General features: G+C 57.7%; 7 protein-coding genes across 8 annotated transcripts in view; 2 read left to right on the top strand and 5 right to left on the bottom strand.

Moving 5' to 3' along the window:
• PTSG_04394 overlaps positions 1-4,210 on the bottom strand; it is a gene marked incomplete at its 5' end in the record, with an annotated part of 5,528 nt that extends 1,318 nt beyond the window's left edge. The window contains 12 exons of one of the 2 annotated variants that reach the window (XM_004994428.1): positions 1-124; positions 362-550; positions 838-894; positions 1,103-1,237; positions 1,434-1,531; positions 1,924-2,026; positions 2,217-2,287; positions 2,521-2,633; positions 2,898-2,958; positions 3,076-3,186; positions 3,463-3,538; positions 4,027-4,210. The exon at positions 1-124 is cut by the window's left edge and continues 77 nt beyond it. In XM_004994428.1, the coding sequence (XP_004994485.1) occupies positions 1-124; positions 362-550; positions 838-894; positions 1,103-1,237; positions 1,434-1,531; positions 1,924-2,026; positions 2,217-2,287; positions 2,521-2,633; positions 2,898-2,958; positions 3,076-3,186; positions 3,463-3,538; positions 4,027-4,210 (1,322 nt within the window). Of the gene's footprint in view, positions 125-361; positions 551-837; positions 895-1,102; positions 1,238-1,433; positions 1,532-1,923; positions 2,027-2,216; positions 2,288-2,520; positions 2,634-2,897; positions 2,959-3,075; positions 3,187-3,462; positions 3,539-3,735 lie in introns of both variants that reach the window. The other variant, XM_004994429.1, reaches the window with a different exon arrangement.
• Positions 4,211-4,515: 305 nt separating this feature from the next.
• Positions 4,516-12,132, bottom strand: PTSG_12166 (uncharacterized protein; the record flags this gene model as incomplete). Its single annotated transcript, XM_004994427.1, has 14 exons — positions 4,516-4,821; positions 5,057-5,164; positions 5,370-5,737; positions 6,021-6,181; positions 6,403-6,529; positions 6,847-7,039; positions 7,240-7,389; positions 7,688-7,831; positions 8,137-8,199; positions 8,398-8,471; positions 8,644-9,472; positions 9,748-10,944; positions 11,186-11,565; positions 11,880-12,132. 14 exons carry the CDS (start codon positions 12,130-12,132, stop codon positions 4,516-4,518), a joined length of 4,353 nt encoding a protein of 1,450 aa, XP_004994484.1.
• Positions 12,133-12,157: 25 nt separating this feature from the next.
• PTSG_12165 (uncharacterized protein) lies at positions 12,158-13,393 on the bottom strand (the record flags this gene model as incomplete). The annotated part of the gene is made up of 2 exons (XM_004994426.1): positions 12,158-12,634; positions 12,956-13,393. 2 exons carry the CDS (start codon positions 13,391-13,393, stop codon positions 12,158-12,160), a joined length of 915 nt encoding a protein of 304 aa, XP_004994483.1.
• A 389-nt stretch (positions 13,394-13,782) lies between these two features.
• Positions 13,783-14,660, bottom strand: PTSG_12164 (uncharacterized protein). Its single transcript, XM_004994425.1, has one exon. It carries the CDS (start codon positions 14,449-14,451, stop codon positions 14,053-14,055), a length of 399 nt encoding a protein of 132 aa, XP_004994482.1. The 5' UTR covers positions 14,452-14,660; the 3' UTR covers positions 13,783-14,052.
• PTSG_12163 (CMGC/DYRK/DYRK1 protein kinase) lies at positions 14,625-18,441 on the bottom strand. The gene is made up of 4 exons (XM_004994424.1): positions 17,065-18,441; positions 16,524-16,616; positions 15,788-16,279; positions 14,625-15,533 (listed from the first exon to the last, which is right to left on the bottom strand). Exons 1-4 carry the CDS (start codon positions 17,161-17,163, stop codon positions 14,871-14,873), a joined length of 1,347 nt encoding a protein of 448 aa, XP_004994481.1. The 5' UTR covers positions 17,164-18,441; the 3' UTR covers positions 14,625-14,870.
• Positions 18,442-18,517: 76 nt separating this feature from the next.
• PTSG_04391 (serine/threonine-protein phosphatase PP2A catalytic subunit) lies at positions 18,518-21,749 on the top strand. The gene is made up of 7 exons (XM_004994423.1): positions 18,518-18,836; positions 19,279-19,594; positions 19,854-19,916; positions 20,096-20,206; positions 20,599-20,688; positions 20,961-21,192; positions 21,356-21,749. The coding sequence occupies exons 2-7, from the start codon at positions 19,292-19,294 to the stop codon at positions 21,475-21,477; spliced, it is 921 nt and encodes a 306-aa protein (XP_004994480.1). The 5' UTR covers positions 18,518-18,836; positions 19,279-19,291; the 3' UTR covers positions 21,478-21,749.
• Positions 21,750-21,859: 110 nt separating this feature from the next.
• The window catches only part of PTSG_04390 (uncharacterized protein), a 6,834-nt gene continuing 1,193 nt past the window's right edge, over positions 21,860-27,500 (top strand). The window contains exons 1-2 of the mRNA XM_004994422.1: positions 21,860-22,262; positions 22,653-27,500. The exon at positions 22,653-27,500 is cut by the window's right edge and continues 1,193 nt beyond it. Coding sequence (XP_004994479.1) covers positions 22,097-22,262; positions 22,653-27,500 — 5,014 coding nt within the window. The 5' untranslated portion in view covers positions 21,860-22,096. The remainder of the gene's footprint in view (positions 22,263-22,652) is intronic.

Below are 27,500 nucleotides of genomic sequence, written 5' to 3'. Positions count from 1 at the left end.
CCTCCACCAATCGCGAGCCGGGCGGCAGCGACGGGTCAAACGTCATGCGCAGCCCGCTCACCTGCGGGAAGCGGCCCTCGTGCTGAGGATACTTGCTCACGCCATTCTCAAGCGCCGCCCACACCTGCAATGCAGTGCAGTGTGTTGTGTTGTGTTGTGTGTGTGTGTGTGTGTGTGTGTGTGTGTGCGAATTTGGGAGGCACACGGAGCAGCGGGCTTGCAAAATACGCGAACACATGAACAAGACAAGAATCCATGCAAGTGCACCACCACGCAGACACACAGACACGCAGACACACACGGACACAGACACACACAGACATAGACACATGTGTCCCCACTGTGCGTGCTCATAACTCACGGTCTTGCCTGTAACCTCCAGAACAACACACGCGTCTGTGAAGGGGAAGATGGTGCTGACAACGCGAGCGGTGACGGGGCCAGCAGGATACACGCGGTCTGAGCGGAAGGAGCCGCCAGCAAGGATGCACAGGTCTGCACCATAACGTGCACGCAGCAGCCCGGCCACAAGGTTGCCAAACGCGTTTTCCTGGCGGGAAAAGGGGGAGGGGAACGTGTGTGTGTGTGTGTGTGTGTGTGTGTGTGTGTGTGTGTGTGTGTGTGTGTGTGTGTGTGTGTGTGTGTGTGTGTGTGTGTGTGTGTGCGTGTGTGTGTGAATGGATGGGATTGTGTGCACATGAAAACAAAGGCAAGGGTGGGCGCTTTGAAACGAGGAGCAAGAAGAATATCAGAACAACTTCGCCACAAGCACAAGCACAAGCAGTTGCAGTTGCAGTGACAGCCAGACCCCTCTGCGCCACATGCCCATGTACTCACCTCTGTTCTGACGGAACTGTTGTGAACATTCCACTCGACCTCTGTGTACCCAACAACCTGTCGTCACACGAATATAGTCAAACAAAGGTCAATACGCACTTAATGCATGCATGTGTGTATGCGCCTGTTTGTTTGTTTGTTTGTTTGTTTGTTTGTTTGTTTGTTTGTTTGTGTGTGTGTGTGTGTGTGTGCACGTGCACATGCGTGTTCGTACACATCTGCATACGTGCACGCGTGTGTGTGTGCGTTTGTATCAACGGCTAACCTTGTCGAAGATGGTTGCGTACTTCTCATCCGCCTCCTTCACATATGCAGCCATATCCGAGTCCGGCTCGACTTCGCTCGTCACATCGACGCGCTCCACAGCCACGCTTGGCCTGGCGTCGCCGTTCAGCGTCACCTAAGGACGGGAAGGCGGAGACATGGAGCAAGTGAGTGAGTGTGTGTGTGTGTGTGTAAGAGTGTGAGAGTGTGAGAGTGAGTGAGTGAGTGAGTGAGGGGGTGAGTGAGTGTGTGAGTGAGTGAGTGAGTGAGTGAGTGAGTGATACGTGTGCGTACACGCATGCATGCAAGCAAGCAAGCATGTGGTTGATCACCTCAATAACGGAGAAGTTCTTAAAGTCCATGCCGGATTTGATGACGATGTTGTTGTCGAGCTGAGTAACGCGGTAAAAATGGTCGTGCCCACCCAGCACTGCAGCAATCGCAACGAGATGACGAGTGACCCGCGGGGGGGGGGGGAGGGGGGAAGGGGCGAAGTCGAGGTGAAGCAGAGCACATGATGAGCATGCTATGTTGTGTGTAACACCACATCAGCAGGTGCAGACACACGCAAGTGAACATGTGTGGATAAACAGGCGGACGAGCAACAACAACAACGGCGACAGCACACAGCTGCACAGAGGCAGACACACAGACACACAGACACACAGTCATAGATACAGAGACACACACATGTGCGCACACAGACACGCACACAGACACACACACACACATACACGCGCACATACACGCGCACATACACAGCCACACACACACACACACACACACACACACACACACACAGACACAGACACACACACACACCAAGGTCAATCTCAGGGCAGGCCTTTGCGAGGGCCAGGTCGTTGTTCTCGCGCATGTGTGTCAGTGCAATCACCAGATCGCACTCGTCCTCCTCACGAAGAATCTGCAGTTTGAAACCAACAGGGAGAGGGCGGGAGAACGCAGACCATTAGGCACGAAGTAGCACCAGGCGCAGTCTGGCTCGCGTGCAACTGCCAGCACACGAACACAGGCACACACGCACAGACAGACAGACAGACACACACACACACACACACACACACACACACACACACACACACACAAAAACGAACCTTGATGTACTCTTGTGCCGTCTCGATGAAGTCACGGTACTGGATGTCCTCTGGGGGATCGCTCAGCGTGTCTACAGGGGACGGGCAGGCGTGTGTGCGTGATTGGGGGAAGGGAGTTATGATGGGGGGGGGGGGGTGTAAACAGCAGTCGTATTGCAGGGACGGACACACTGTTACATACGCACACACACACACACACACACACACACACACACACACACACACACACACACACACACACACACACACACACACACACACACACACACACACACACACACACGCCGCGCGCGCACGCACATACCGATCCAGTCCTTCTCTGCGAGGCCCATGACGCCAATGCGCACGCCCTGCTTTTCGAAGACGTGCTTCTTCTTCGCCGTGCCCGTGGGGACGCCCTGTGAGTCAGTCAGGTTGCTGTGTCGGGTTGTTGGTGGCAAAGCATGGCAGTGTGGGGTGGTGGGAGTGGTTAGTGGTTCGCGTTGCGTTGGAGCATACGCTGACACAACGGGCAAGGAGAGCAAAAGGGAACACGGAGACAGACAGACAGACAGACAGACACACTCGCACACACTGGGCCACAGATATGCACATGCACACACACACACAGACACTCACACAGACACACACGCACACACACACACACAACGCACACACACACACACACACACACTCACTCACGTCATGACCCAAGGAAAGGTGCACTCTTGCGACAGCTTCTTGAGTTCCTCTTCCCCAAAGTCTGCGTTGTTGGGTCGACGAGTGAGTGCGGGATTCGGCATCACATCACGTTACAGTGCACGGTGGCTTGTGCTAACGCCGTGGTCAGAGCACATGCGAAGCGTGGAAAGAAACTCACCAAAGTCGTGGTTGCCGTAACATGCCACCTCGATCTTGGCGGCGTTGAGGCATGGCACCATATGGTGGCCCTTTGTCGCGCTGCTCAAGATGGAGGGGTTGAACGCATCGCCTGTGTGATTGTCGTGTGAGAGGCGATGCAAGCAGAAAATGGGTTGGAAATGGAGTTGAGCGCGAGGGGTAGGCCGTGCACTGTACACACCAGCCATATGGACAGACACACGCACTCACACACAGACGCAAGCACACACACAGACACACGACACAGACACAGACACAGACACAGACACACACACACACACACACACACACAGACAGACAGACGCATGCGCACACACAGACACAGGCACAGACACAGACACAGACGCAGACACACACACACATATACCGCTGAAGAGGACGGTGGTGTCCTCATACTTGTTGATGGCTGTGATGAAGCGGGCAATCCCTCCCACAGGCTCCGTCTGCAAACACAACCACAAAGAACCCAATGCAAGCAGTGAGTGCTGGCGACAAGGAGAAACGTCAGCTCTACGTGTGTGTGTGTGTGTGTGTGTGTGCGTGTGTGCGTGCGTGTGTGTGTGCTTTCGTGCATTGTGTGTGTATGGCTCGGGTGCAGGTCGGAACATGGGGGTGATGGATGCGATGCGGTGGGTCTCACGGGGCCTTCCTTGATGTGGTACACATCGTTGAAGTGAATCAGCCTCAACAGCTTCTTGTCATGCTTCGTCTTCTTCGTCTTTGGCGGTGGCATCGTCCCCGTTCGCTCGTCACAAGTGTCCCTATCTCTCCTCTGTGGGATCTCGATCTCACAGCCTCCTCCTCGACCTCTCTCTCCTGCGTGTGATGATGTGCTACGTCTTTGTTCACGTGCGCGACACCACTGATTGCCTACTTGCTTTCGTTCCACCACCATCCATCTGCCCGCTCGCCTGCCCGCTCGCCTCTGTACCTTTGCTTCGTGGACACGCTCCACATCGTTGAAGTGGATGAACCGCAGCGGCGTCACTGACGCCTTCCGCGTCATGGTGTGTTGTTGGGAAGGAGGCGTGTTGAGGCGAGCGAGCAGGCAAGCAAGCAAGCAAGCAAGCCAGCAAAGAGTCTTCTGCTGGAGAATGATCGTATTGGGAAACATGCAACCCCCAAAAAGCGTTGCGAAGCACGGGTTACATCATCGCCACTCGGTGATGGTGTTGTTGTTGTGGGCGCGTGTGTTGGAGCAGGGGGTCATCAGTCATCTACTAGAGCAAACACAAGAGTGGGGGGGGGGCGCATTGGGCCAGGCACAGAGCGCCATTGAGTCGTCATCATGTTGTCCCAAAAGCAAAAAAAAGTACGCCGGCACGAAAACACACACAGACGGACGGACACAGCAGTTACACACAACCACACACAGACACAACCACACACAGACACACGTACACACAACCACAAGCGAGCATCAGGAGTAGAGGGGCATGGTAGCTGGCGGCATGGCAATGGCGTCCTGCTCCTTGTCAATCTCCAGCGCCAACGCCTCCGCAGCGTCCACGGGGTCGACGTCGCAGTTCAGCACCAGCACCTTGCGCATGTGCGCCTTGAGGTCTGCTGGTCGCCAAAAGTCGCCGCCAAGCTTCTCGTATGCGTCGTCCATCGCCTGCTCATACCCGCGTGGCGTGATGTTGCTGTAGAAGCGCGTCTCAACAGACTTGCCCGGCAACGCGCGCGCATTCTGCTCCCGCCGCTCAGCAAGGATCCGTTTCGCCTCCTGTGTGTGTGTGTGTGTGTGTGTGTGTGTGTGTGTGATTGAGTGTGAGGTTGTGCGTATGCGATCATTTTTGCGCGCGCGCGCGCGTGTGTTGGTGTACGTGAGCGAATGCATGTGTGTGTGTGTGTGCGCGCGTTGGTGTGATGAGCGGCAGCGCATGTGAGCACACACTTGAGCTCCAATACGCACAGCGTGTGCTCGAAGGAACATGGTCGCCAGCGGGTAGTGTGCTTACCTGGTGGGCGACCTCAGTATCGTCGTCGTCAAAGCGCTTGAGGAAGCTGTCAAACTTGGTGATGAGGTAGAGCACGTGGCACGGCACGTTGCGCAGCTTCAGCAGCGACTGGTGATGGGAAGAAAAAGCAGGGCGAGGGTAGCGAGAGGCACACATGGTGATGAGGAGTGAAGCAGCAACTGTATGCGGTAAGGTGACACACGCAGGCACCTACACACACATCTACACACGCAGATACAGACACACACACACAGACAAAAACAGACAGACAAACACAGACAGACAAACGCAGACACACACAGGTCCCACGCACCTCGTCCTCCTCCTTGTTGTATCCGCGCTGGGAGGAGCTGGAGGAGACGTAGATGACGTATCGCAGTTGCCCAAGGAATGCGGTCCCAAACGCGTCCTTCGCACGCAAAAACTCTTCAGAGCACGAGGCATCTGTTGCGCTGTCGTCCCCAACCGCTTCGTTGAAGCCAAACGAATCCGCAATCAGCACGCCCGTGGAGCCAACCGGGTGCACGTCAAAGGCCTTGGTATTGCCGTCACCAAACGCAGACTTGGTGTCAAAGCCAAGCTGGTTCAGCATCAGCGACTTGCCTGCCCCCTGTGCACCGTACACGCCAATGATGGGCTGCTCAAGCAGACGCTCAAACAGCGGCTGTCGCACCTTCACCACTGCAGTGGGCGCATATGGGTGGACGTCGGCATGCAACCGAAGGGTGTGTGTGTGTGTGTGTGTGTGTGTGTGTGTGTGTGTGTGTGTGTGTGTGTGTGTGTGTGTGTGTGTGAAAAACTTGTGAGATGTGCCAGGGGTGGATGTATGTGCATACCTCTGTGTGTGTATGTGTGTGTGTGTGTGTTTGCATGCCCCTATGTGCGTGTGTGATGTCATACATCCGCCACAGCCTCAGCGGCACATGCAAGCACCCCCTCTCCACCAACGTAGCATGCAGCGCACCCGAGTAGATCCAGCGACAGATGGTCTCAAACGCGTGCGGGTTGTCCTGTGAGGAGACGCCCATGGCTGCCATGTTCTTCATAAACTCCTGCAGGCGCGGGTCCAGCCCCTGCGAATCAGCCTGCTCGTGCCGCTGCAGCCGCGTCCGCAGCGCTTGCACGCTAGTGTGTTTGTGTGTGTGTATGTGTGTGTGTGTGTGTTTCGAAGAAAGAGTTGCGAGCCCAAGTCATGTGCAAGCATGTGAGTGGTTGCATTCGCGTGTGTGGAATGGTGGACAGGTACGATGGTTTGGGCCATATTACACACAGACAGACAGACACACACATGCACGCACACAGACACACACACACACACAGACGTTCAATTGAGCGCTGGGCCCCACCTGTCAATCTTGACAAAAGTGTTGATGATGGCTTCTTCGATGACGCTGAGACAGCTGAAGTCTGAGCTGCCCTTGGGAAGAAGACGCGCAAGCAGCGCAAGCTTCATATTGAACCCCGTGATGGTGGCTGTTCAAGGCAGTGACGAGCAAGGGGAAAGGGAATGTGGTATCAAATACACGGGACGGGAGGTGCAACCTCTTCGAAACGGGAGGATAAGGCGAGTCTTGCATGCTCGAACACAGATCCAAATGCATGGATAGACAGACAGCAAGAACAGCCAGGCACACCCAACCACAGACAACGCAACTCAACATTGCACAGCATAAAACAGACAGACGGACAGACAGACACAACGCACACAACACAGCGCAAACACACACACACACACACACACACACACAAAACACACACAACACAGCGCAAACACACAGACAGCAGCAGACCTTGTTGGTATTGGCGGTGCCTGCGGAGGTAGGCGGTCTTGTGGTTGAGGTTCTTGCGCTGCGGGTTGTCGTCAACAACAAACGGGCGAACAACAGCCGAGGCCACAGAGAAGACGATGCTGGACGGAAGAGACGTGAGTGACGCCCAGAACCGGTCAACCGTGCGCCGGGAATGGAAGGGGAAGTCTCCATCCTGACCACAGGCGGGCGCATAAATGGGTGCATGTGTGTGTGTGTGCATGTGTGTGTGTGTGTGGGTGCATATGTGTGCGTGTGTGTTGTCGGGTGAGCATGTAGTGTGATCGTCGGATGAAGATGGGGGTTCGCGAGCAAGAAAATTTTCACAGACAGGACCAGCCAGCCAGCCAGGCACAATGCAGGGCACAAACGCACAAAGAAGATGTGGAAGAGTTCGATTGCGCTCTCTGCGCGCAGGAGGAGCTGCGTCTGCTGAAGACTTGAGGGGTCGAGCGCTTGCTCCAGGTTGTCCGACTGACTGTGCAGCGCTGACGTGAACGACAGGTTGGAGATGGCGTCCCGGAACTGATCGTGTGTGTGTGTGTGTGTGCGTGTGTGTGTGTGTGTGAGTGAGTGAGTGAGTGAGTGAGTGTGTGTGTGAGCGAGTGAGTGTGTGAGTGAGTGGGTGAGTGAGTGAGTGTGGAGTTGCCCGATATGGGGCAGACAATACAATTTGTTGGTCGTGAGTTTCATGCGAGATGTGCGGGCCAAAGGAAGAGGGGACGGGGAGAAGTAGTAGCAGAAGTAGCAGCAGCAGCAGGAAACCCTCAAGCACAGACTTACACTACCACCACTACCACCATTGTCAGTACACTTGTCGCACCTTGGGCGGCATATCTGAGATAAGGCTGGAGTAGTCTGGAAGAAAGCCGTCCCACTGGCACGTCTTTGAGGGAAGGTTGACCTGGTCCACGTCCGACAGCAGGTCTCCGAGCGGCTGCAGCAGATCCTCAGGCAGACTCTTCGACTACACACGCCACAACCCAGGTGTGTGTGTGTGTGTGTGTGTGTGTGTGTGTGTGTGTGTGTGTGTGTGTGTGTGTGTGTATACGTGTGTGTGTGTGTGTGGAGTTGGACGTTGTAACGAGGGAGGGGGACGGGATGGCAGGACAGCACGGCGTGAGTGGAACGACGCAGGCAGGGGTTCAGTACACGAGAGATGCGGTTCATGAGGTTGAGGGTGAAAGCCGTCTCGCGGCCACCTCTCAAGAACGAAAGCAGCAGTAGCAGCAGCAGCGGCAGCAGGAGCACACCATACACGAGTGCTCTCACCGGCAGCTTGTAGCGGTAGGCGCCGAGGCCGCCAGCCTGCTCCTCCGAAGCGTAACTACCCAACTACACCAGACCACAGAACGTGTGTGTGTGTGTGCGTGTGTGTGTGTGTGTGTGTTCATGCGTGCGTGCGTGTTTTCGCGAGCGCGTGTGTGATTGTGATTTTGTGAGCCAGAGGAATCTACGACGGCGGATGCGCCCGTGCACGCACAAACAGACGCACAGACACACACACACAGAGACACAAGCAGGTGAACCAACATTAAAATAGCTGAGGATGATGGCGCGGAGGGTATTGCGCATCACAGACTTTGTTCGGTCATCCACTTCGGCATCTGCAAGCGCACAAAACAGCCGTTGCCGCGCAAGGCGGTGAACCAATGGAACATGCACACACACACAATGGTCCGCACGAGATGCATTGACACAAACAAGCAAACACACAAACACCAAACACACAAACAAGCAAACAACCAAACACACCAGACATACACAACGCAACAACACCTTCGCGGTTGATGCGGTGCCAAGCGAGGAGGAGGGCAGAGAGATCAAGGAAGCAGCACGCTTGGTCTAGCTCCCCGCACATTTCCTCGCTGGCAGTGAGGAACGACGCCATGCAGTCAATTGCCTTCTTGTCTTCGTGTTCCACCGCGTCCGTGTTGCCTGCAAGCACCTTGGCAAAGTCTTCCTGCGACACGCCCTGCTTCTGCGCCAGCCGCATGGCCGCCTGACGCAAGAGGACGGCCTTCAAATAGGCCATGCTGGCCAGGTCGCGTGACGAGCTGTGGCTGGAGAGGTAGCTGCGCATGTGCGAGCTGGACGTGGGCAGCGTGATGTTCTCCATGGACACGGGAATCACCTGCCCCGCGAGCAGGGAGCGGGCGTAGAGGGTGAGGCCTGCCACCTTGCTGCGCGGCATACCGCGGCCAATGCTGCCCTTGATGTGGCGCGGCGTCACCAGCGCCTCGCTCAGGTTGAGAAGCGTCAGCACGCGCGAGCGATTGAGCTTCACCGTAAAGTCGACCTGCGTGTCTGTGACGGACACCTGCTCCCACTGGGCCTCGCCCTGCGACTGGCGATCATCGCGCGACCAGATGAGCACAGACCCTTCCGGCAGGTCGTCCATGGTGCCAAGCTGCAGCGACGTGGTGTCCGAGAAAGGCAGCACGTGCACGTCGCTCAGCAGGCGAAGCTCCCGCCCACCGAGGCAGAAGTGCGTCGTGCCGTTCTCAGACACCTCCACCCACACGTCGGTGATGTCCGTGTTCATGTCGAGATCCGCGTCCACATCTGTTTCCCCCGACTCTTCCAGCGCCAGCGCTTGCGGTGCATCCTGCATCAGGTTCCATTGCGCACATTGCGTGTGTGACGTGTGAGTGAGTGAGTGTGTGAGTGAGTGAGTGTGTGTGTGTGTGTGTGTGTGTGTGTGAGTCGTGGTACAACGAGGTACGCGTCAACGACTGAGGCACATGGTGCACACACAGACACACACACACGCACGCACACAAGACAGACGCAAACACACACAGACACAGGCAGACACAGACACAGACACAGACACAGACAGACAAACAGCAGCAGCAGCGGCAGGAATGAAGCAGAACAGACCTGCCGGCGTTTGGTTTTGAGCGACTCGAGGGCGATGATGATTTGGCTGACGTAGATGTTGATGGCGTGGTTGGTGCAGTTGGCCTGGATATCAAGCAGCTTCATCTCAGCAACGTCCTTGACGAAGGTGAACACCTGCTTCCAGCCGACATTCTTGGCAAACTTGTTTTCCAGAATCCAAGGAATGCCATCAATGGCCTCCTTCTTGAGCACGTTGAGCACGTTGGTGCCCAGCTGCAGCCCACCAAGGCTGACAGACGCGCGGCACTGGTCGCGGGACGACAGCATGCCGGCATCGCGCAGGCTCAGGTACGTCTTGGGCCACTCCTTCTTGCGCAGGAACACGCCGAGCGCTGGCACGGGGTCCTCCTTGATGAGCACAAAGTGGCGGTTGGTCTTGCACCACTCCTTCCACACGTCCTGTGCGTGGCGCTGCAGCTGCCCGGCGAGCATGTACGTGTCGGGCAACAGGGGCGCGCCCAGCGTGATGCAGAACAGGGACTTGCGCAGCATCTCCAGGTCCAGGTTGGGCGCACCCATCACCTGCGCGCACAGCATGACGGCGAGCATGCCGCCAATGGAGTGGCCGGCGACAATGACCTGCGTGCCGCGGCGCAGCCAGTGCTGGATGTAGTCCATGGGGACGAGGCTGAGCAGGTTCTGGAAGTACGCGCTGCGCGGCTCGTTGTTCAGCTCCTCTGTCACCAGGGGCGAGAACACAATGAAGCGGCGGCGCGCGCCCGTCTGGAACGACTCGTGAATGAACACGAGCTGCGAGTGGCCGTCAGACCCGCTCTGCGTGGGCTGCACCTCCGGGTGGCTAAAGTACCCTTGGTACACGTCCGTGAGCAGGGCGCGCCGCTCGTCGGGGTGCACCTCGGCCAGGTGGCACGCGCACGCCGCACGCTGCAGCAAGGGGAGGATGTTGTTGCGCTGGAGGGTGAGCGCGCCCTCGCCCGACCGCGACGTGAGAAAGGGCAGCGCGCGGCTGCGGAAGGAGAAGTGGGTTGCCAGCCAGTCCTTCTGGTAGCCGCCGACAGCGAGTGCTCCACGTGCACGGTATGACTTGGACGCGTCGCGGTTGCGGAGGCCACGCGCCTTCTCGCATGATGAAATGATGTGCGCCGCCCGCTTCGTGGCCTGGCGCTCCGCAAGCAGGCCCTTCTGTACTGCATTCACCATTCGCAGGAACTTGCCCTGTGGGGGCGGGGCACGGGGGGCGGGGGTTGTGAGTGTGGTCATTGTGTTCGTCGTGTGAGTGAGTGTGTTGTGGTAGAGATGTGGGGAATGAGGTGATGGGGTGGTGAAAAGAGGCAGCCAGGCAGGCACAGAAGCATGCGCACGGAACACAGGACAACACAAGACAACACAAGACAACACAAGACAACACGACACAACACAAGACAACACAAGACAACACGAGACAAGGGCAACACACGTTGTCAAATTCGCCGACGTAGGCGCTGTCAAGCTCGCGCTGGGTGAGGCGGTCCGTAATCTCGCGGTTGGTGCGCTTCAGGCGCAGCATGCCGCAGCCGTTGATGCGTCCGCCGAGAAACTGGCCGCGATATTCAAACGGCAGCGCAGGATCGCCCGAAATGAAGATTCCATAGCCGTAGTACGACCCGCGCAGCCACACGCCAATGTAGCGGGAGCCGTCGTCGAAGAAGGCCATGCCAAACCCGTGCGGTTGCTCGTGGATGTTGACCTGCCCAAAGTAGAGGAAGTTCTTGTAGCGGTGCTCCGTGATGCTCTCTGCGTTCTCCCGCTCCACGTCCGCAGCAAAGTTCATCGCCAGGTTGGGGTCAATGTCGTTCTCTGCGCGCACATGGGCGTACATGTTGCGTGTAGGATGTTGGGTGTTGGGGGTTGGTAGAGGGTGGATTTGTGTGTGTGTGTGTGTGTGTGTGTGTGTGTGTGTGTGTGTGTGTGTGTGTGTGTGTGTGTGTGTGTGTGTGTGTGTGTGTGTGTGTGTGTGTGTGTGAAACTTACAAGGCAAATGTGGCATACCACGTGCGCCACAATTCGCACATGCGCGCACAGAGGTGCATACACACACAGAGGTACATACACACACAATGCACACACACACACACACACACACACACACAGAGCACAATGCACATATGTACCTTTGCAGATCTGCGGGATGCGGACGGTGGCGAAGAACTCGTCCTTGATGTCGTCGAGGGAGACCTTCTCCAGCAGCTCCACCTCCATGCCGTGGCCAGCCTCGTTTGGCGACAGCTTCACGCACGTGCGCAGCGGCGACACCTCTGGGATGTTGTACTTGTCCGGGTGCTGCAGGCAGTCCTGTACGTCCGAGGGGAAGTCCGAGAGCGGGTACACAAACTTGCCAGAGTAGAGGTGTTGCATGGACTCCATATCCTTGAGCGAGAGCTCGACCGGCTCAATGACGTCCTGTGCGCTGGACGACGTCTGTCCAGAGGCCCACGGGCGATAGGGCCAGGCCAGGCAGCGGCGGAGGATGTGGGGCTCTGTGAGCAACTTCCTGCATGCCAGCGTAGACGGTCGCCATGTCGTGGACCTGGATGGTGCCGCGTGCGCTGCCGATGGCCTCGCCCGTGATCTGGTACAGGCAGGTGGCGGCCTGCCGGTTGAATGTGTTGATGTAGTTTGGCTTGCTCATGTAGGCGGTGATGTCGAGGGTGTCCACGATGTTGGTCTTGTGCAGCATGCCAGGGCGGTTCTCCTTGCTCTCCATCAGGCTTCGCGAGCCGGGCGACTCGAAGGTGACGGCCCAGATGCGGGCGTACGCACCTGGCAGCTCGCGCAGGTGCATTGCAAACTCGAGCTTCAGCTGGAACACGACCAGCTCCGCCTCCCACGCGCCCAGCGAGTGGCCAGTCGTCGACACTTGTAAGAACTGTGGCGCGTGTGCGTGCATTTTTTTTTTTTGTGTTGTGTGTGTGTGTGTGTGTGTGTGTGTGTGTGTGTGTGTGTGTGTGTGTGTGTGTGTGTGTGTGAGCAAGCAGGTGAAGGTGTTTGAACTCATGTGCGTGTCAGGCGTGCACACTCACGCACACACAAGTGCATGCACACACACACACACACACACACACACACACACACACACACACACACACACAAATACGCACACACCCACACATGCAAAGGTTGCAAGCTGCAGAAGGCCATTTCCCCGATCCTCCTCCTCCTCCTCCCCATTACTTTCACCAATCCCGACCTTGTACTTTTCGAAGACGCGGTGTTTGGCGTAGCGTTTAGCGATGGAGACGGCGTCGTCGTTGATGATGCCAGCCCTGTCGCGCATGACGTGGAAGATGTCTGCCTTGACGGACTTGATGTTGCTTGGCTGGGTGCCACGGTAGGAGAAGACGAGCTGCTGGCGTTCCGAGTGGAAGAAGACGGTGCAGATCATGCCGGAGTCGCAGCGGCACTGCTCGAGCACCTCCCAGCCCGCGTGCCTGAGGCGGTGCCACGCATCCACAGAGAGCTTGAGCTTTTCCGCGGGGAGGCGTGTGTCGTTCTCGATGGCATCGCTGATGGTGTCCTGCCGGATGTCGTCCTCGTCCATGTCACGGTAGGTCAACAGCGACATGCACGCATAGTCGAAGGTAGTGGGCCTTCGCCCCAGCAGGTCCTTTCCCGTCACGTCTTGCATCTTATTCACTCAGCAAACATCTAGCGTGACGGCAACGGGCAAGTGGGGGCTCGGGAGGGGGGGGGGGGAGACAAGCAGCAGGCTGCTCACTTGGCTCGCTTGCTTGGGCAGTTGGATGACTGACACCTTAAGTGAGCTGCGCGCTTCCAGGCCCTTGCTGGCTGGCTGCTGGAGGGTTTTGTTTTGGTGGTGGGTGGGCGGTGTTGGTGGCGGTGATGAGGCGCGGAAAGTTCACCGGTAATACCGCAATTCCTCATCAAGCGCAGGTTGTGCGCTGGGGAGAGCGCGCAAGATGTCTTTCTCACCACAAGCAAGCGAGAGCACACACTCACTCTCTCTCTCTCTCACACCACACAAGCACACAGATGTTCAGGAAAGGCTTCGTTGATGGGGGGAATATGTTGTTCAATCAAAAGAAGAGAGCGAGAGAGCGAGAGAGAGAGGGAGAGAGAGAGAGAGCGAAGAAAGAGCGCAAGAGTCCATTTTGAGGGTCAATCAGAAGCACAAACACAAACACACACGTCATGTTATGCAAAGGCACACGCGCGTACACATGTGCAACTGGGCACACGTGCGGGGAGGGTGATCGTCAAAGGTGTCATCAGTAGCATGAGCAGCATGAGCAGCATGAGCAGCATGAGCACCAGCAGGGTCGAGTATCAAAGCAGTAAGCAGCATCGGGCACGGCCCTGAGCGACAGCCGGCAGGAACACACGCACAGGCACAGGCACACGCGTGCGTGTGACGGCGTCCGATGCGGCCGCCGTGCTCGCTAGGCCACATGTGTTAGGGGCGTCCGTTCTGCCCAAGAGGAGCCCTAGACAATGTGAAGGACGCGCACTTGCAGTGTCTTCCGCACCCCAGCCGAGCGCAGGGCGACCGGCGGCACAGGCGATGCAGTTGAGGACAGCGCAGCTCCTCCGGGCTGTCGCACCATCGTGGGCAGTGGCAACGAATGCAGCAGAGCACCATGCTCCTTGCGGGTGAGGGCAAAGACTTATGTCAGAAGAACAACAAATCGAGAACGAGAAAGAGGCAGGAAACAAGGCGTGGTTCATTCAGAGGTTCAATTGCACAGCGACCGAGGGAAAGAGGAGAGAGAGGAGAGAGAAAGAGAGAGAGAGGGAGGGGGGGGGGAAGTAACACGGGGCAAAAAAAGAAGGGGGGGGGAGCTGCAAAGGAAAGCAACCTAAGTTCATGGCGTCGCATAAATCAGCACACATCGCTCCCCAAACGAAGAGAAGCGGGGGGGGGGGGGAGGAGGAAGAGGAGAGCAAGCGTACATGTGCATGCACAGCTTGGAACCGGGTGTGCACGCACGTGCGAGTGTACACCCAAGGCAAGGGCGGCATCAAAGGTAGGGACTGAACCACATCCTGAGAAAGGGGTAGGGGGTGGGGAAAGGATAGGAGAAAGAAAGAAGGGGTTGAGGGGGGAAACGGGCCAACACCGCATGAGGGTTCTCGAATGCACAGTCCTACACTGACGCTCTGCCTGCTGCGTGCTTCGCTGGCTTGTGTCTGCTTGAATTTGGCATGTTGAAGCGCAAGCGGTGCTGGTGCTTCGATGATGACGATGATGACGACTGGTCGCCTGCTGCGTGCGACGAGCGCTTGCTTGACGATGCTGCTGTGGATGACGACGACGGCGGTCCGGAGACGAGGAAGCGGTGCACGGCGGCCTCGGCCGGGGAGGCGCGCTTGCGCGGGTCGTAGTGGAGACACTTGAGGAGCAGGTCCTCAAACATGTGGTAGTCTGACGGGCTGTGGCCCATTTCACCAAGACGCCTGCCCTTTGGGCCGCCCGTCTTTGAGCCGAGCGAGTGGGCGAGTCTGCGAGTGCCCGGCGCCATGTATGAGCGCTTTGTGCTGCGGATGAGCTCGTACTGGCCGGAAGGGAGCTTGCTAAAGTAGTTACCGACGCTGCGGCCCTTCTCCAGCATGTGTACGGGCGGAACGCCCAGGAGCTCGGCAATCTTGTGCACCTGGTCGCGCTGGCTCGAGCCGTTGAAGATGGGGTCACCCGTGTGCAGCTCATACATGATGCAGCCAAAGCTCCACATGTCAATGGCCTGGTCATACGGCAGGCCCAACAACACCTCCGGCGATCGGTAGAACCGGCTCTGGATATACGGATACATCTGCAGGTGTGTAGGGGTGTGTGTGTGTGTGTATGCGTGTGCGAGTGCGAATGTATGTGAGTATGCGCGTGCGAATGTGTGTGTGTGTGTGAGAGAGAGAGAGAGTATGAGAGAGAGAGAGAAAGAGAGAGAGCAGACGCGGTACTTGGTGCGTGGGCAGCCACGCGTTCTCGGCCAATCGCAGCCGCAAGACTCCCACGCAAGATGCAACAACACGCACCCGCACCCACACACCACACACCACGCAGACGCACCGTTTTGCCAATGTGACAGCTGCTGCCAAAGTCGACAATCTTGATGGCTGTGCGCTTTGGGGATTTGAGGAGGATGTTCTCCGGCTTCAGGTCACAGTGGATGATGCTGAGGCGCTCCGAGGCGAGAAAGTCGAGGGCATCGACAATCTGGCGGGAGAACTTCCGGATGAGGTTTAGGCTCACGCCACGGAAGTTTGTGTTGCGGATGAGGTCGTACAGGTTGAAGGAGAGGAGCTCAAAGACGATGCACAGGTGATTTCTGTGCTCAAAGGTGGAGATCATGCGCACGAGATGGTGCTCGTCGTCCGGGTCAGCGTCCCGGATTTTCTCCAGCAGGTCAATCTCAATTTGCGCCTGCCGCCTGAACGCCGTTTTGTTCTTGATAATCTTCACGGCCACGTCCCTGCTAAGCTCGCGGTCACGCGCTTGCGTTACCTGGCCAAACGAGCCCTTGCCGAGCAAGCCGTGGATGACATATCGGTCCAGCCAAACCTAGCAAATGGAAAACAGGCGCAGCAAGTGGTTGGGCGGTGTTGGGATGTGGAACATGGGGGGCGGGGAGTAAGTGAGTGAGGGAAGTTGAAGCTGGTGTGTGTGTGTGTGTGCGTGTACGTGATTGTATGGTTCTGGCAATCAATCACGCAGGATCATTCAACAACAGCCATGAGGATCAAACGCATGCACAACATACAAACGCATGCACACACACACATACAAGAAGCATAGCAGCACGTACCTCGCCCTCTTTGAGAATGTAGTCGCAGTGTTCGTTGTCGTAGCCATTGTTCTTCTTGCCTTTCTTTTGGGCGTTCTTTTGCTCATAGTACACCTACCAGCAGCGATGCATGCGTGCACATGGCCAGGTGAGCAACGAGTTTCCATTACAAACAAACAACGTGGATGAACAAGCAGCGTGAATGATGACAGTGCTGCTGTTGCTGCTATTGTTATTATTGTTGTTGTTGCTGCTGTTGTTGTTGTTGTTGCTGCTGTTGTTGTTGTTGTTGTTGCATTCTGCCGATGGATAGTGTCACCGTTGTCATCGGCATCATCACCATGGCTTGTGTGGTGGTGCTGAACTCAACACATACGCACATCCACACCCCAAACACACACGCACACACATCCACACCCCACACACATCAACGCACATATCCAGCAGCATTACTTGACGCCGCGCAAACCAAACCAAACCAAAACCATCATCAACAACCATCCCTTTGTTTCGTGCATGGCACAACACCGCTCTCCTCCACGTTGTCAGAAAGGGTGCTCACCTTGTTGATGTGTCTGTATGTGTCGATGAGGCTGGCGGTGAGCTTGACCAGCGGTGCTTGCGCCCGCTCGGGTCGCGGCTTGTACTTTGGTGGCGGCATGGGGCTGGTGCTGTGTCCAAAAGGTGGTTGGTGAAGAGAGGAGAGACAGAGAGAGACAGAGAGAGAGAGACAGAGAGAGACAGAGAGAGAGAGACAGAGAGAGAGACAGAAATGCTGCTGCTGCGACAGCTCTCTCGAAACAGGTGCTGGATGGACTGGACTGGACGGTTGCTGCTCGTTGCTGTTGTCTGAGTCACCAACACTGCCAGCTTTGTGTGATCCGTTATGCGAGGCAGTTGGTTGGCTGGTTGTGCGTGTGGATGTGTGTGAGTGTGTGTGAGAGTGTGTCCTTCAAGTGCTGTTTCTCCTCCTTGCTGGTGGCGATGACTGTGAATTCGAGCGCTGATGATGAATCAGCAAGCGTTGTCCGGGTGTGTGTGTGTGTGGCGGGCGGCAACAAAACAAGCAATCACGCCACGGGCGCCAGTGGAAGACTGACTGACTGCAGACAGAGAAGCGAGGCCGCTTGATTGGGGTGCTGCGATTGCTTGAGCTGCTGTTGGTCGTGGTGCGATGCGCTGTGCTGTGGTGATGACTGCGGCTGTGGATGATGTCGGCGAGAATTCCAAGGATGCCGCGAGCTGGGGGTTGTTGTTGTTGCTGATCAGAAGCAGAGAAAAAAAAACCAGCAACAATTGACAGGCCAAGCCAACGGTGAGCTTGGTCAGCGCTGTTGTGTTGTGTTGTGTTGTGTGTCGCGGAGGCGATGGGTTGGTCGGTGGGTGGGGATGTGGCGCGAATGTCGGCGAACAATCGCAATTGCCGGCCAGGGGCTGGAGAGATGGGCGGGAAAAACAAAAGGCGAAAAAATAGGCGAGGACAAATTAATGTTAAAAAAATTTGGGGCTGCTGCTGTTTGGCTTTGGCGGCAGGAATGTCGAGCACTCGGCTGCGTTGCTGAGCTGCGCCAAGCTATGCGACTGTGAGTGAGGCTGGTATCGTTGGAATGGTAGGCAGTGAACGCATGCAGTGGAGGGGGGGTGGGTGGAAGGGAAGCGCGCGGGGGTGGTGGCGCGTTGGGGAACGAGAAGAACGAGAGACGGAGAGCAAGAGACGGAGGAGAGCAAGCGGAGGAGAGGGGCAGGCAGGTGGAAGGTGTGTCACAAAGACGAACAAACAAACCAAGCGGGGGCAGCAAAGCAAGCGCCGTTGTCGTGGTCGGACTTGCTTTGGCTTGCTTTTGTTGGCTGGCCAGAAACCAAAACAGTCAAGCCAAGAAGCAAGCAAGCAACAAAACAGTAAGGGGTTTTTTCGCGGGCAAAAAACGTTGAATTTTTTTGTTGTGAAAATTTTATGGTGTTGTGTGCACTTGAATCAAGCGAGTGGGGAAAACGCGCCGTCGCCAATTGCATGGCAAATTTCCTGGTACGCTTAGGATATTTTGACCTTGATTCCTTTTCTTATGTACGATATCCAGCGAAAATCGAGTACCGCCCAGCAACCCAAACAAGACACCAGCGATAGCCAGCAGAGCGAAAAACCGACCGATATCGGACTGGACCCCACAACAGCAGCACCAGCACCAGCACCAGCGCGAAGACAGCAACAAGCAGACGAAGCGTGCAGACGGACGCTGCAGAAGGGACCAGTCAAGGAGCTCAGTGAGGCGGGGGCACAGGCGTGCGATCAAGCGAACAGCCAAGCCAAGTGAAACACACTGCAGAACACATCATGTAAGCGATCATTGAGTGAGTGAGTATGTGGTTGGTCGGGTGGGGAATCCTGCATGGCCTGCATGGCCTGCATGGATTGATCCGTTGATTGGTGATCATGTGTGGTTGGAGAGTTGTGTGTGCGGGGGGGGGGAGCAGCAGTTGGAGAACGATAGCAGTGCGTGTGTGTGTGTGTTTGTGCCGATGGTGAGGTGCCTGCGCTGGTTGAAGAGCAAGCGCGGAGGCGAATGAGTCTGGTTGGATGCGATGGCTGGGATGGCTGGGATGGCTGGATTTGGTGGTTCGCCTTTGCCACAACACCCGCATCAAGAACTTTCTCATGCATCATCATCTCGCGCACTTCTCACCCACTGTGCACCACACCGCGCCCCACACACACACACCTCACACACACACCTCACACCACACACGTCACGCGTGCACGCCACATCGCGTCCCACAGCTAATCAAAGAGGATGGCGAGTTATGGGGACCTGGATGCGCAGATTGCGCGGTTGAAGTCGGGGGAGCGCCTGTCGGAGGAGGAGATCAGGGTGCTGTGCGAGAAGGCGCGGGAGCTGCTGGTGGATGAGAACAACGTGCGTGAGGTCAAGTGCCCCGTGACAGTGTGCGGCGACGTGCACGGCCAGTTTTACGATCTCATGGAGCTCTTTCGCATTGGCGGCGATGTCCCAGACACAAACTACCTCTTCATGGGTGACTACGTTGACAGAGGCTACTACAGCGTCGAAACCGTCAGCCTACTCGTCGCTCTTAAGGTGTGTGTGTGTGTGTGTGTGTAATTGCTTGTGTTGTGGCGTGGTATTTGCTTGTTTGCTTGTGTTGTGGTGTGCATTGTGGGGGTGTTTGCATGTTGTGTCGCGTTGCTGCGGGAAGTGTCCTTGGTGTTATGCTGTGAGGTCCTTGGTGGCGCAACTGAACGTTGTGGTTCGAGCGCAAGCGCTACCGCTGCAACCGCCACTACCGCCGCAAACCACTCAACACATGTGCGTGCGTGTGTGTGTGTGGATTGGACAGGTGCGGTATCCAAGCCGCATCTGCATCCTTCGCGGCAACCACGAGAGCAGACAAATCACCCAGGTGCGCTTACTGATCCGCAGGTTCATGCTCATGATCTGAAACCGTCGTGTCGTGTGGGGCTGCGGCGTGCTTGCGTCGGTTGCACACGTGCGTCCCTGAGCATGCCTCACAATCCTTTTCCATGCCTCGCAAGTGTTTCTCATCGTAACCCCGTGCTCACCTGCGCTGCTTCGGTTCAGGTGTACGGCTTTTATGACGAGTGCCTGCGCAAGTACGCCAGCCCGGCCGTGTGGACCTACTTCACAGACCTCTTTGACTACCTGCCATTGACTGGCCTCGTCGAGAACCAGGTGTGTTGCATGTGTGTGTGTGTGTGTTTGAAGGGGGTGGGAGTTTGCGTGCGTGTGCGTATGCTGCATGCATGTGCTTGTGTGTCGTTCCCTGAAATGTTGTATAGCCGTGTTTGTGTGTGTGTGTGTGTGTGTGTGTGTGTGTGTGTGTGTGTGTGAGCGCTCTTCACTGGACCAGCATGAGGCACTGCATGCGTCTTGTTGTGTCTTTGCGATCCACATGCTCTGCTGAACACACATGTGCACAAACCAAGCTGCGTACATCATATGCGCACGCACGCAAGCACACACACACACACACACAAGCGCAAAACGCTTGAATCGTCCTCTTGCTCAACGGACAATCGCTCACGATATGTTCGCGCATGTGTTCGCTTTGATTGTGAAACAAGATTTTCTGCCTTCACGGTGGCTTGTCACCAAATGTTGAGACGCTTGACGTGATTCGCGCTATGGACCGCATCCAAGAAGTGCCGCACGAGGTGTGTGTGCGTGTGCGTTTTTGTGTGCTGGTGGTGCGTGTGCGTATGATATGTGTTGTTGGGTTGCGTTGTTGGTGGTGTTGGCGTGTGTCATTTGGTGGTGGTAGTGTGCATGGGGTTTCGCCTTTCTTTGTTGCTGTTTTCTTAATTTGGTGTGCACACAGATGTTTCGACACACCGCCTTCAGGGTCCACCCACCTCACCTCACACTGCTCACACACACGCACACACACGCACACACACGCACACACACGCACACACGCACACATCAGGGCTCCATGTGTGATTTGCTGTGGTCGGATCCGGACGACAGGATGGGGTGGAACGCGTCGCCGCGTGGTGCTGGCTACAACTTTGGTCCAGATGTGTCTGCAAAGTTCAACGAGACCAACGGGCTGACCCTCATTGCGAGGGCGCATCAGCTGGTCATGGAAGGTTACAACTGGAGCCACGAGCGCCACGTCGTCACCATCTTCAGCGCGCCAAACTACTGTTACAGATGCGGTCAGTGCTTGCGTGCGCCTTTGTGTGTGTTGGCATGCGCCTTTTTTTCTGTGTGTGTGTGTGTCTGTCTGTCTGTCTGTCTGTGAGTTTCACTCCCTCACACACACACACACACACACACACACACATCGCCCTTTATTCTTGCACGCCCTGTCTGAAACAGGCAACCAAGGTGGCATTCTTGAGCTGGATGATCTGCTTAACTACACGTTTTTGCAATATGACCCTGCACCAAGGCCCGAGGGCTTCCACAAGCTGCCCCGCGCCCCAGACTACTTTCTCTGAGAGGAGTCACTCGTGTGTACCTCTTTTGCCGTGTGTCGTTTCCTTGCCGTTTGTGCCTGCGCTCGCTCGCTCGCTTGTATGCTTGCTCTTTGTCGTCTCGCATCGTGTTGTCTCTCTCTTCTCGTGTCATCCAGTCCGCTTTTCTATGTGTCTGCATGTCGCGTGTCGCCACAGAACCCAACCCCACAATTTTCTGTCGTTGTGTATTTGGGTGCTGAGTCAGGTGTTTGGGCCCGTGTGCCGATTTCTTTAGTTAAATCTCGAAAGATGTCTCATACAGCCACGCAACGACATTCATCGTGAAAATCGTTGGGTTTCTTTGTTTGTTTGGTTTTACTCCCCCCTCATAAGCACAAGGAACAAAGCAAAACAACAGAAGAAGCACAGAAGCAACGTGGCCCCCGAAGAAGGAAGGAAGCCGAGGCTTGTGGCTTTGCGCCCTTCCCTCACTTCATTCATTCTTTCCATCACCACCCCATATCACCCGCACGACGAGCAATTGTCGTTGACTTGAGTCAACCAACGCCTGCTTCTCGTGCCCCTTTCCCTTTTCCCCCACCTTTCCTCTCTCTCTCTGCACATCCGCTTGTGTTTTTGTTGCTCCAACACACTGCCAACCATGGCTGCTCTGCGCATGCTTGGCCTCTGTGTCATGCTGCTGGTGGCCTCTGCCGCTGCCCAGCGCATCCACGTGGACAAGACCTCCCTCACCGTGAGCGAGGGTTTCTACGAGGTCATCACCTTCACCCTTGACGAGCCCATCATTTGCACCACCCAGGATGGCGGTGAGTTTTACAGCTGTTTGTGTTTGGTGTGGCTGTTTGATAGGGGTTGATATTGTTTGTTGATTGTGGTGGTGGTCGTTTTGGTTTTGGTTTCACATCACACCACAATGACACACACGCACAACAAGAAGTGAGAGAAGTGTTTTGGTTTTGTCTTCTGTCTGAATCGCGCTGTCCACTGCTGTGCCGCTGTTGCGGCGCGCTGCACTGCCACACAAATCGTGCACACTCTTTCTGCACCCCCACCCCACCCAACAACAACAATGTATCTGCATCTCCTCACTCACGCATGAACCACAACAACCAATATGCCACCAAAACGCGCCACACACACGCGCGCGCGCACACGCACGCACACACACACACACACACACACAAAACACCACCCAGAGTGCGCCGTTGTGATTGAGGTGCAGAACCCACACCCGAACCAGGTTGCCATTGATAACTGCATCATCAAGTGGGACTGGCAGGACTGGCACCAGCCACGCACGCTGGTCATCCGCGCCGTCGAGGACTTTGTGGATGATGGCACCTTTGAGGGCATGATTGTCACCGACCCGGCCATCAGCCGCTCCGAGTACTACAAGAACTACAACGCCGCGGACATTGTCATCAAGACGCGTCCCCGCCGCTCTGCTCAGTGCTCCGGTACCGGTGACCCCCACTACCACACGTTTGACCGCAAGTACTGGCACATCGTCGACGCCGGCCGCTACGTCCTCTACAAGACCCGCTCGCGCACCTTTGAGGTGCAGGTGCAGACGCGCGCTTACCCTGCCCGCCACTGCGCCTTTGCCGCACGTGAGGACAACGACGTTGTCGTCGTCTGGGCCTGCAACGGTAACCCGGTTGTCCGCCGCTCCTGCGGCTCTGACGAGTGCCGCCGTGGTGGCTTCCCCAAGCTCTCCATCCGCGGCTCCAGCCGCCGTGCCAACTACTACGTCGAGTTCAAGTCTGGTGCCATGGTCCGCGCCGACACCCAGCCCTACTACATGAGCATGTACCTCACCGCCCCTGGCCGTGACTTCAACGACGTGGAGGGCGTCTGCGGTAACTTTGACGGCAACCCCAACAACGATGCCCCAGTCTACTACGCCCGCAGCGTCAACCAGCTCTGGTCCTCCCAGAGGCCCAGCTACGACCTCTTCGCCTGGTACCCGTCCCCGTCTCCCCCATCCCCACCCCCACGCTCCTACGAGGAGTGCACGTACGAGGAGCCGCCATTTGTGCGCCCCATCCTCAACCGCCCAGACGCCGAGGACATCACCAGCTTCATCAAGGACCTCAACCTCAACGACGTCATTGACAACGAGGACGTCGTCATTGGCGGCAGCTCCGTGGACGAGTCGCTGAACGCCATGGACCGCAACCTCGCCGTCGCCCAGTGCGACGACGTCATCAGCAACTCCCACGTCGTCGCCGTCTGCCAGAACAACCTCCCCGGCTTTGACTTCACCGCGTACATTGAGGACTGCGCCGACGATTTGGCCGAGACGAGCAACGTCGACTTTATCGAGGACGCCCTCGAGGCCCTCGAGCGCGACTGCGCCGAGCGCGCCAGCCGTGACCTCAACACCTGGGAGACGGACGAGAACGAGAACCCGGTCGAGCCAAACAAGGAGATTCAGACCAACATCTGCCCCAGCCAGTGCAACAACCGTGGTACCTGCGACGAGGGCATCTGCACCTGCGATGAGGGCTTCCTCGGCTTTGACTGCTCAATCGACACCAACGCCCGCCCCGTCATCACCTCCCTCGTCAAGCCTTTCTGCGACACCAAGGGCATCAACGAGTGCACCGGCCGCCTCAGCGTCATTGGCGAGGGCTTCTGGAACTCTGACAAGCTCCGCTGCCGCTTTGGCGACATGGAGACGGACGCCTTCTTCCTCGGCTCCATGGAGGTCGCCTGCGCCGTGCCCAACAAGGTGCACAGCGGCAGCGACGAGGAGACAGCCGTCGTCCAGGTCACCGTTGACGGCGACAACTGGTCCGAGTCGCAGGAGTTTGTCTTCACCTGGTACGACGGCGTCTGCCAGGTCTGCAACGCCCACGGCTGCGGCCCCAACCCAGAGTCGTGCACCATCGACGGCACCTGCTACCACAACACCGCCCCCAACTCGGACAACATCTGCCAGCAGTGCGACCCCAGCACTTCTGTCACGGAGTGGACCTGGACCTACCAGAACCACGAGGAGTGCGGCCCGTCCTTCCCCAAGGGCACCCCGACCGTCACCGTTGTCGGTGGCGCCGAGGCCGGCGACGTGATTTACACCGTCGACGCCAGCAACTCCAAGGTCGCCGCGGACACCAGCAACGTCATCACCTACTCCCTCACCGGCGGCGATGGTCTCTTTGCCATCAGCAACGACGGCGTCATCACGGCCGCGCAGGCCTTCAACGTCCTTGACCTCGACGTGACCTTCAACAACTTCCTCTCCATTGTCGCCACCGACTCTGCTGGCAACGAGGCCACCACGGGCATCGTCATTGACGCCGTCGCCGAGAACGTCGACCCTTACTTTTCAGACTCGTACTCTGTTGAGGTGCCCGAGGACGTCCAGGTTGGCTCCGTCATCATCTCCGTCCAGGCCCAGGACCGCAACGAGGACGACTCGCTCACCTACTCGTGGTTCTCCACGGAGGAGGGCTACGGCGACTACTTCCTCATTGACGAGACCACCGGCGACGTGACCGTCAACCGCGAGCTCGACTTTGAGGACCGCGACCTGTTCACCCTCGTCGTCCGCGCCCGCGACAACGGCGGCCAGACCCACGTCACCACGCTCGAGGTCACCGTCACCGACGTTGCTGAGGCACCCAACGGCGTCGCCATCGACTCTGACTCGCTCGAGGAGAACAGCGCCCCCGGCACCGTCGTCGGCACCCTCTCCACCCAGGACCCGGATGACGTTGACGGCACACAGTCGTTCACTTACTCCACCTCCTCCTCCGTCTTTGCCATTGACGGCGACAAGCTCGTCACCGCCCCCGGCTCCTCCTTTGACTTTGAGGCTGGCCCCACGGAGTACGAGGTCGAGGTCACCACCACCGACCAGGACGGCCTCACCTTCACCGACACCCTCACCGTCAGCATTGTCGACGTCAACGAGAAGCCCTACAACGTGCGCCTCAACATCCCCGGCTCTGAGCAGGGCAACTTTATGATCGAGGAGTCTGCGCCGCTCGACTCCATTGTCGGCACCATTGAGAAGCAGGACGACGATGCGGACCAGACGGTGCTCTGCTCCCTCGCCAGCACGGACAACGGCCACTTTGAGATCTCCGGCAACAACCTCGTCCTCATTGACCAGCTCGACTACGAGGAGGACAACGAGCACATGATCACCGTCGTGTGCGTCGACGACGGCACCCCGACGCTCGCCTCGGACCCCGTCACCTTTGTCATCCACGTCACCAACGTCGACGACGGTCCGTCCGACTTTGCCTTTGAGGGCACCGACGTCTCCGTTCCCGAGGACGCCCAGGTTGGCGACGTTGTGGCCCGCGTGGTTGCCGTCGACGTCGACGGTGGCGACAGCGCGTTTGACTTTTCCATTGTCCGCGGCAAGTTTGCCGTCCCCAACGCCCCCGACTGCGAGGCCCAGCAGGACGGCTCCGTCCGCTGCGTCGTGGACCTTGTCCTCGCCGAGGCTCTCGACTTTGAGACGGCCGAGGAGGAGACGTTCACCATTGAGGCCGACAGCAACGGCCGCGTCGGCAGCGCCCGCCTCACCATCCCCGTCGCCAACGTCAACGAGCCCGTGTCCGCCATCCAGTGGGCCGACGGTGTCAACACCATCCCCGAGGACGTCGACGCCGGTGTCCTCGTCGGCACCCTCCTCCCCGTCGACCCAGACACCACCACCATGGGCGTCGCCTACAACTTTGAGCTCCTCACCAACACGGACGTCTTTGAGCTTGTGCCGCTCATGGCCAGCGCTGGCTCCAGCCGCCGCCGCCGCGCCAACGACGCCGATGCCTACGGCGCCGAGGTGCGCGTCAAGGACCCGTCTGCCCTCGACTACGAGGACGAGTCCAAGCGCTCCTTCACCCTCAGCCTCCGCGTCACCGACAACGCCGACACGCCCGTCAGCTCTGTCGTTGAGGCCACCGTCGAGGTGACGGACGCTCCGCTGCGCCTCGTCACTGCCCCTGACTTTATCACTGTCTCCGAAAACGCCTCTGTCAACACCCAGGTGGCTACCGTGTCCCTCGAGGGCAACGACCATGCCGGTGTGCCATACACCATCACCCTCGTCGACGACGCCAACGGCGCCTTCCGCCTGGACGGCGACAAGATTGTGGTCAACGGCGCCCTCAACTTTGAGGTTGCCCAGGCCCACGAGCTCACCTTTGAGGTTGACACGCAGGAGACGCCGCTCCCCACCTTTGCCGTGGTTGTCGGTGTTCGTAACGTCGATGACGCCCCCGTCATCTCCATCGACTCTGTCATGCAGGAGGTGAACAGCGACATTCGCGTTGGCCAGACCGTCTTCTCCGTCGACGCCACTGACGAGGACGGCACGGGCGTTGATGTGCAGCTCGAGGTTTCCGCCGGCAGCCTCACGCGCGAGAGCCTCCTGCTCCAGGTCTTTGGCTACCGCGCCAGCACCCAGTCTGTGTTTGTGCGCCAGACCCCATCCACCGCGGGCCTGCCCTTGGGCACCTACCACATGCGCCTCGTCGGCACCAGCGGCATTGGCTCAACCTCGGTTGAGTTCACCATCACCGTCTTTGACGACTGCCGCAGCAACCAGTGCGCCGCCACGGAGACGTGCGTCGACCGCTTTGGCAGCTACGACTGCTGCGAGGGCGCCACGTGCGTGAACAGCGCCGACGCCGGCTTTGACACGCGCTTTGACACGACCACGACCACCACCCAGGCGCCAAGCACCTCCAACTCGGCAGACACCACCACGGACGAGAACGGCAACGGCCCCAACGGCGGCAACGTCGACCTCTCCCGCACCGACGCCAGCAACTCTGGCGCCAGCGTCGGCCTCATTGTCGGCGTTGTTGTCGGTGCCATCTGCCTCATTGCCCTCGTTGCTGTTGTGGTTATCCTGGCCATGCGCCGCCGCAACGACCCCGGCCGCCTCTTCCTCGCCGCCGAGGAGGGCAGCAAGACGTACATGTCCAACCCCACGTACCGCTCTCCTCAGGAGCCCGTGTACGCGCAGGCCGACGGCCGCCAGACGGTTGCCTTTGTCCCCGGCGCCTCCAACCCGCTCTACG

This window comes from Salpingoeca rosetta (genome assembly GCF_000188695.1).
Source record: "Salpingoeca rosetta unplaced genomic scaffold supercont1.10, whole genome shotgun sequence".
Lineage (NCBI taxonomy): Eukaryota > Choanoflagellata > Craspedida > Salpingoecidae > Salpingoeca > Salpingoeca rosetta.
This window is presented reverse-complemented; position numbering and strand designations above follow the sequence as displayed.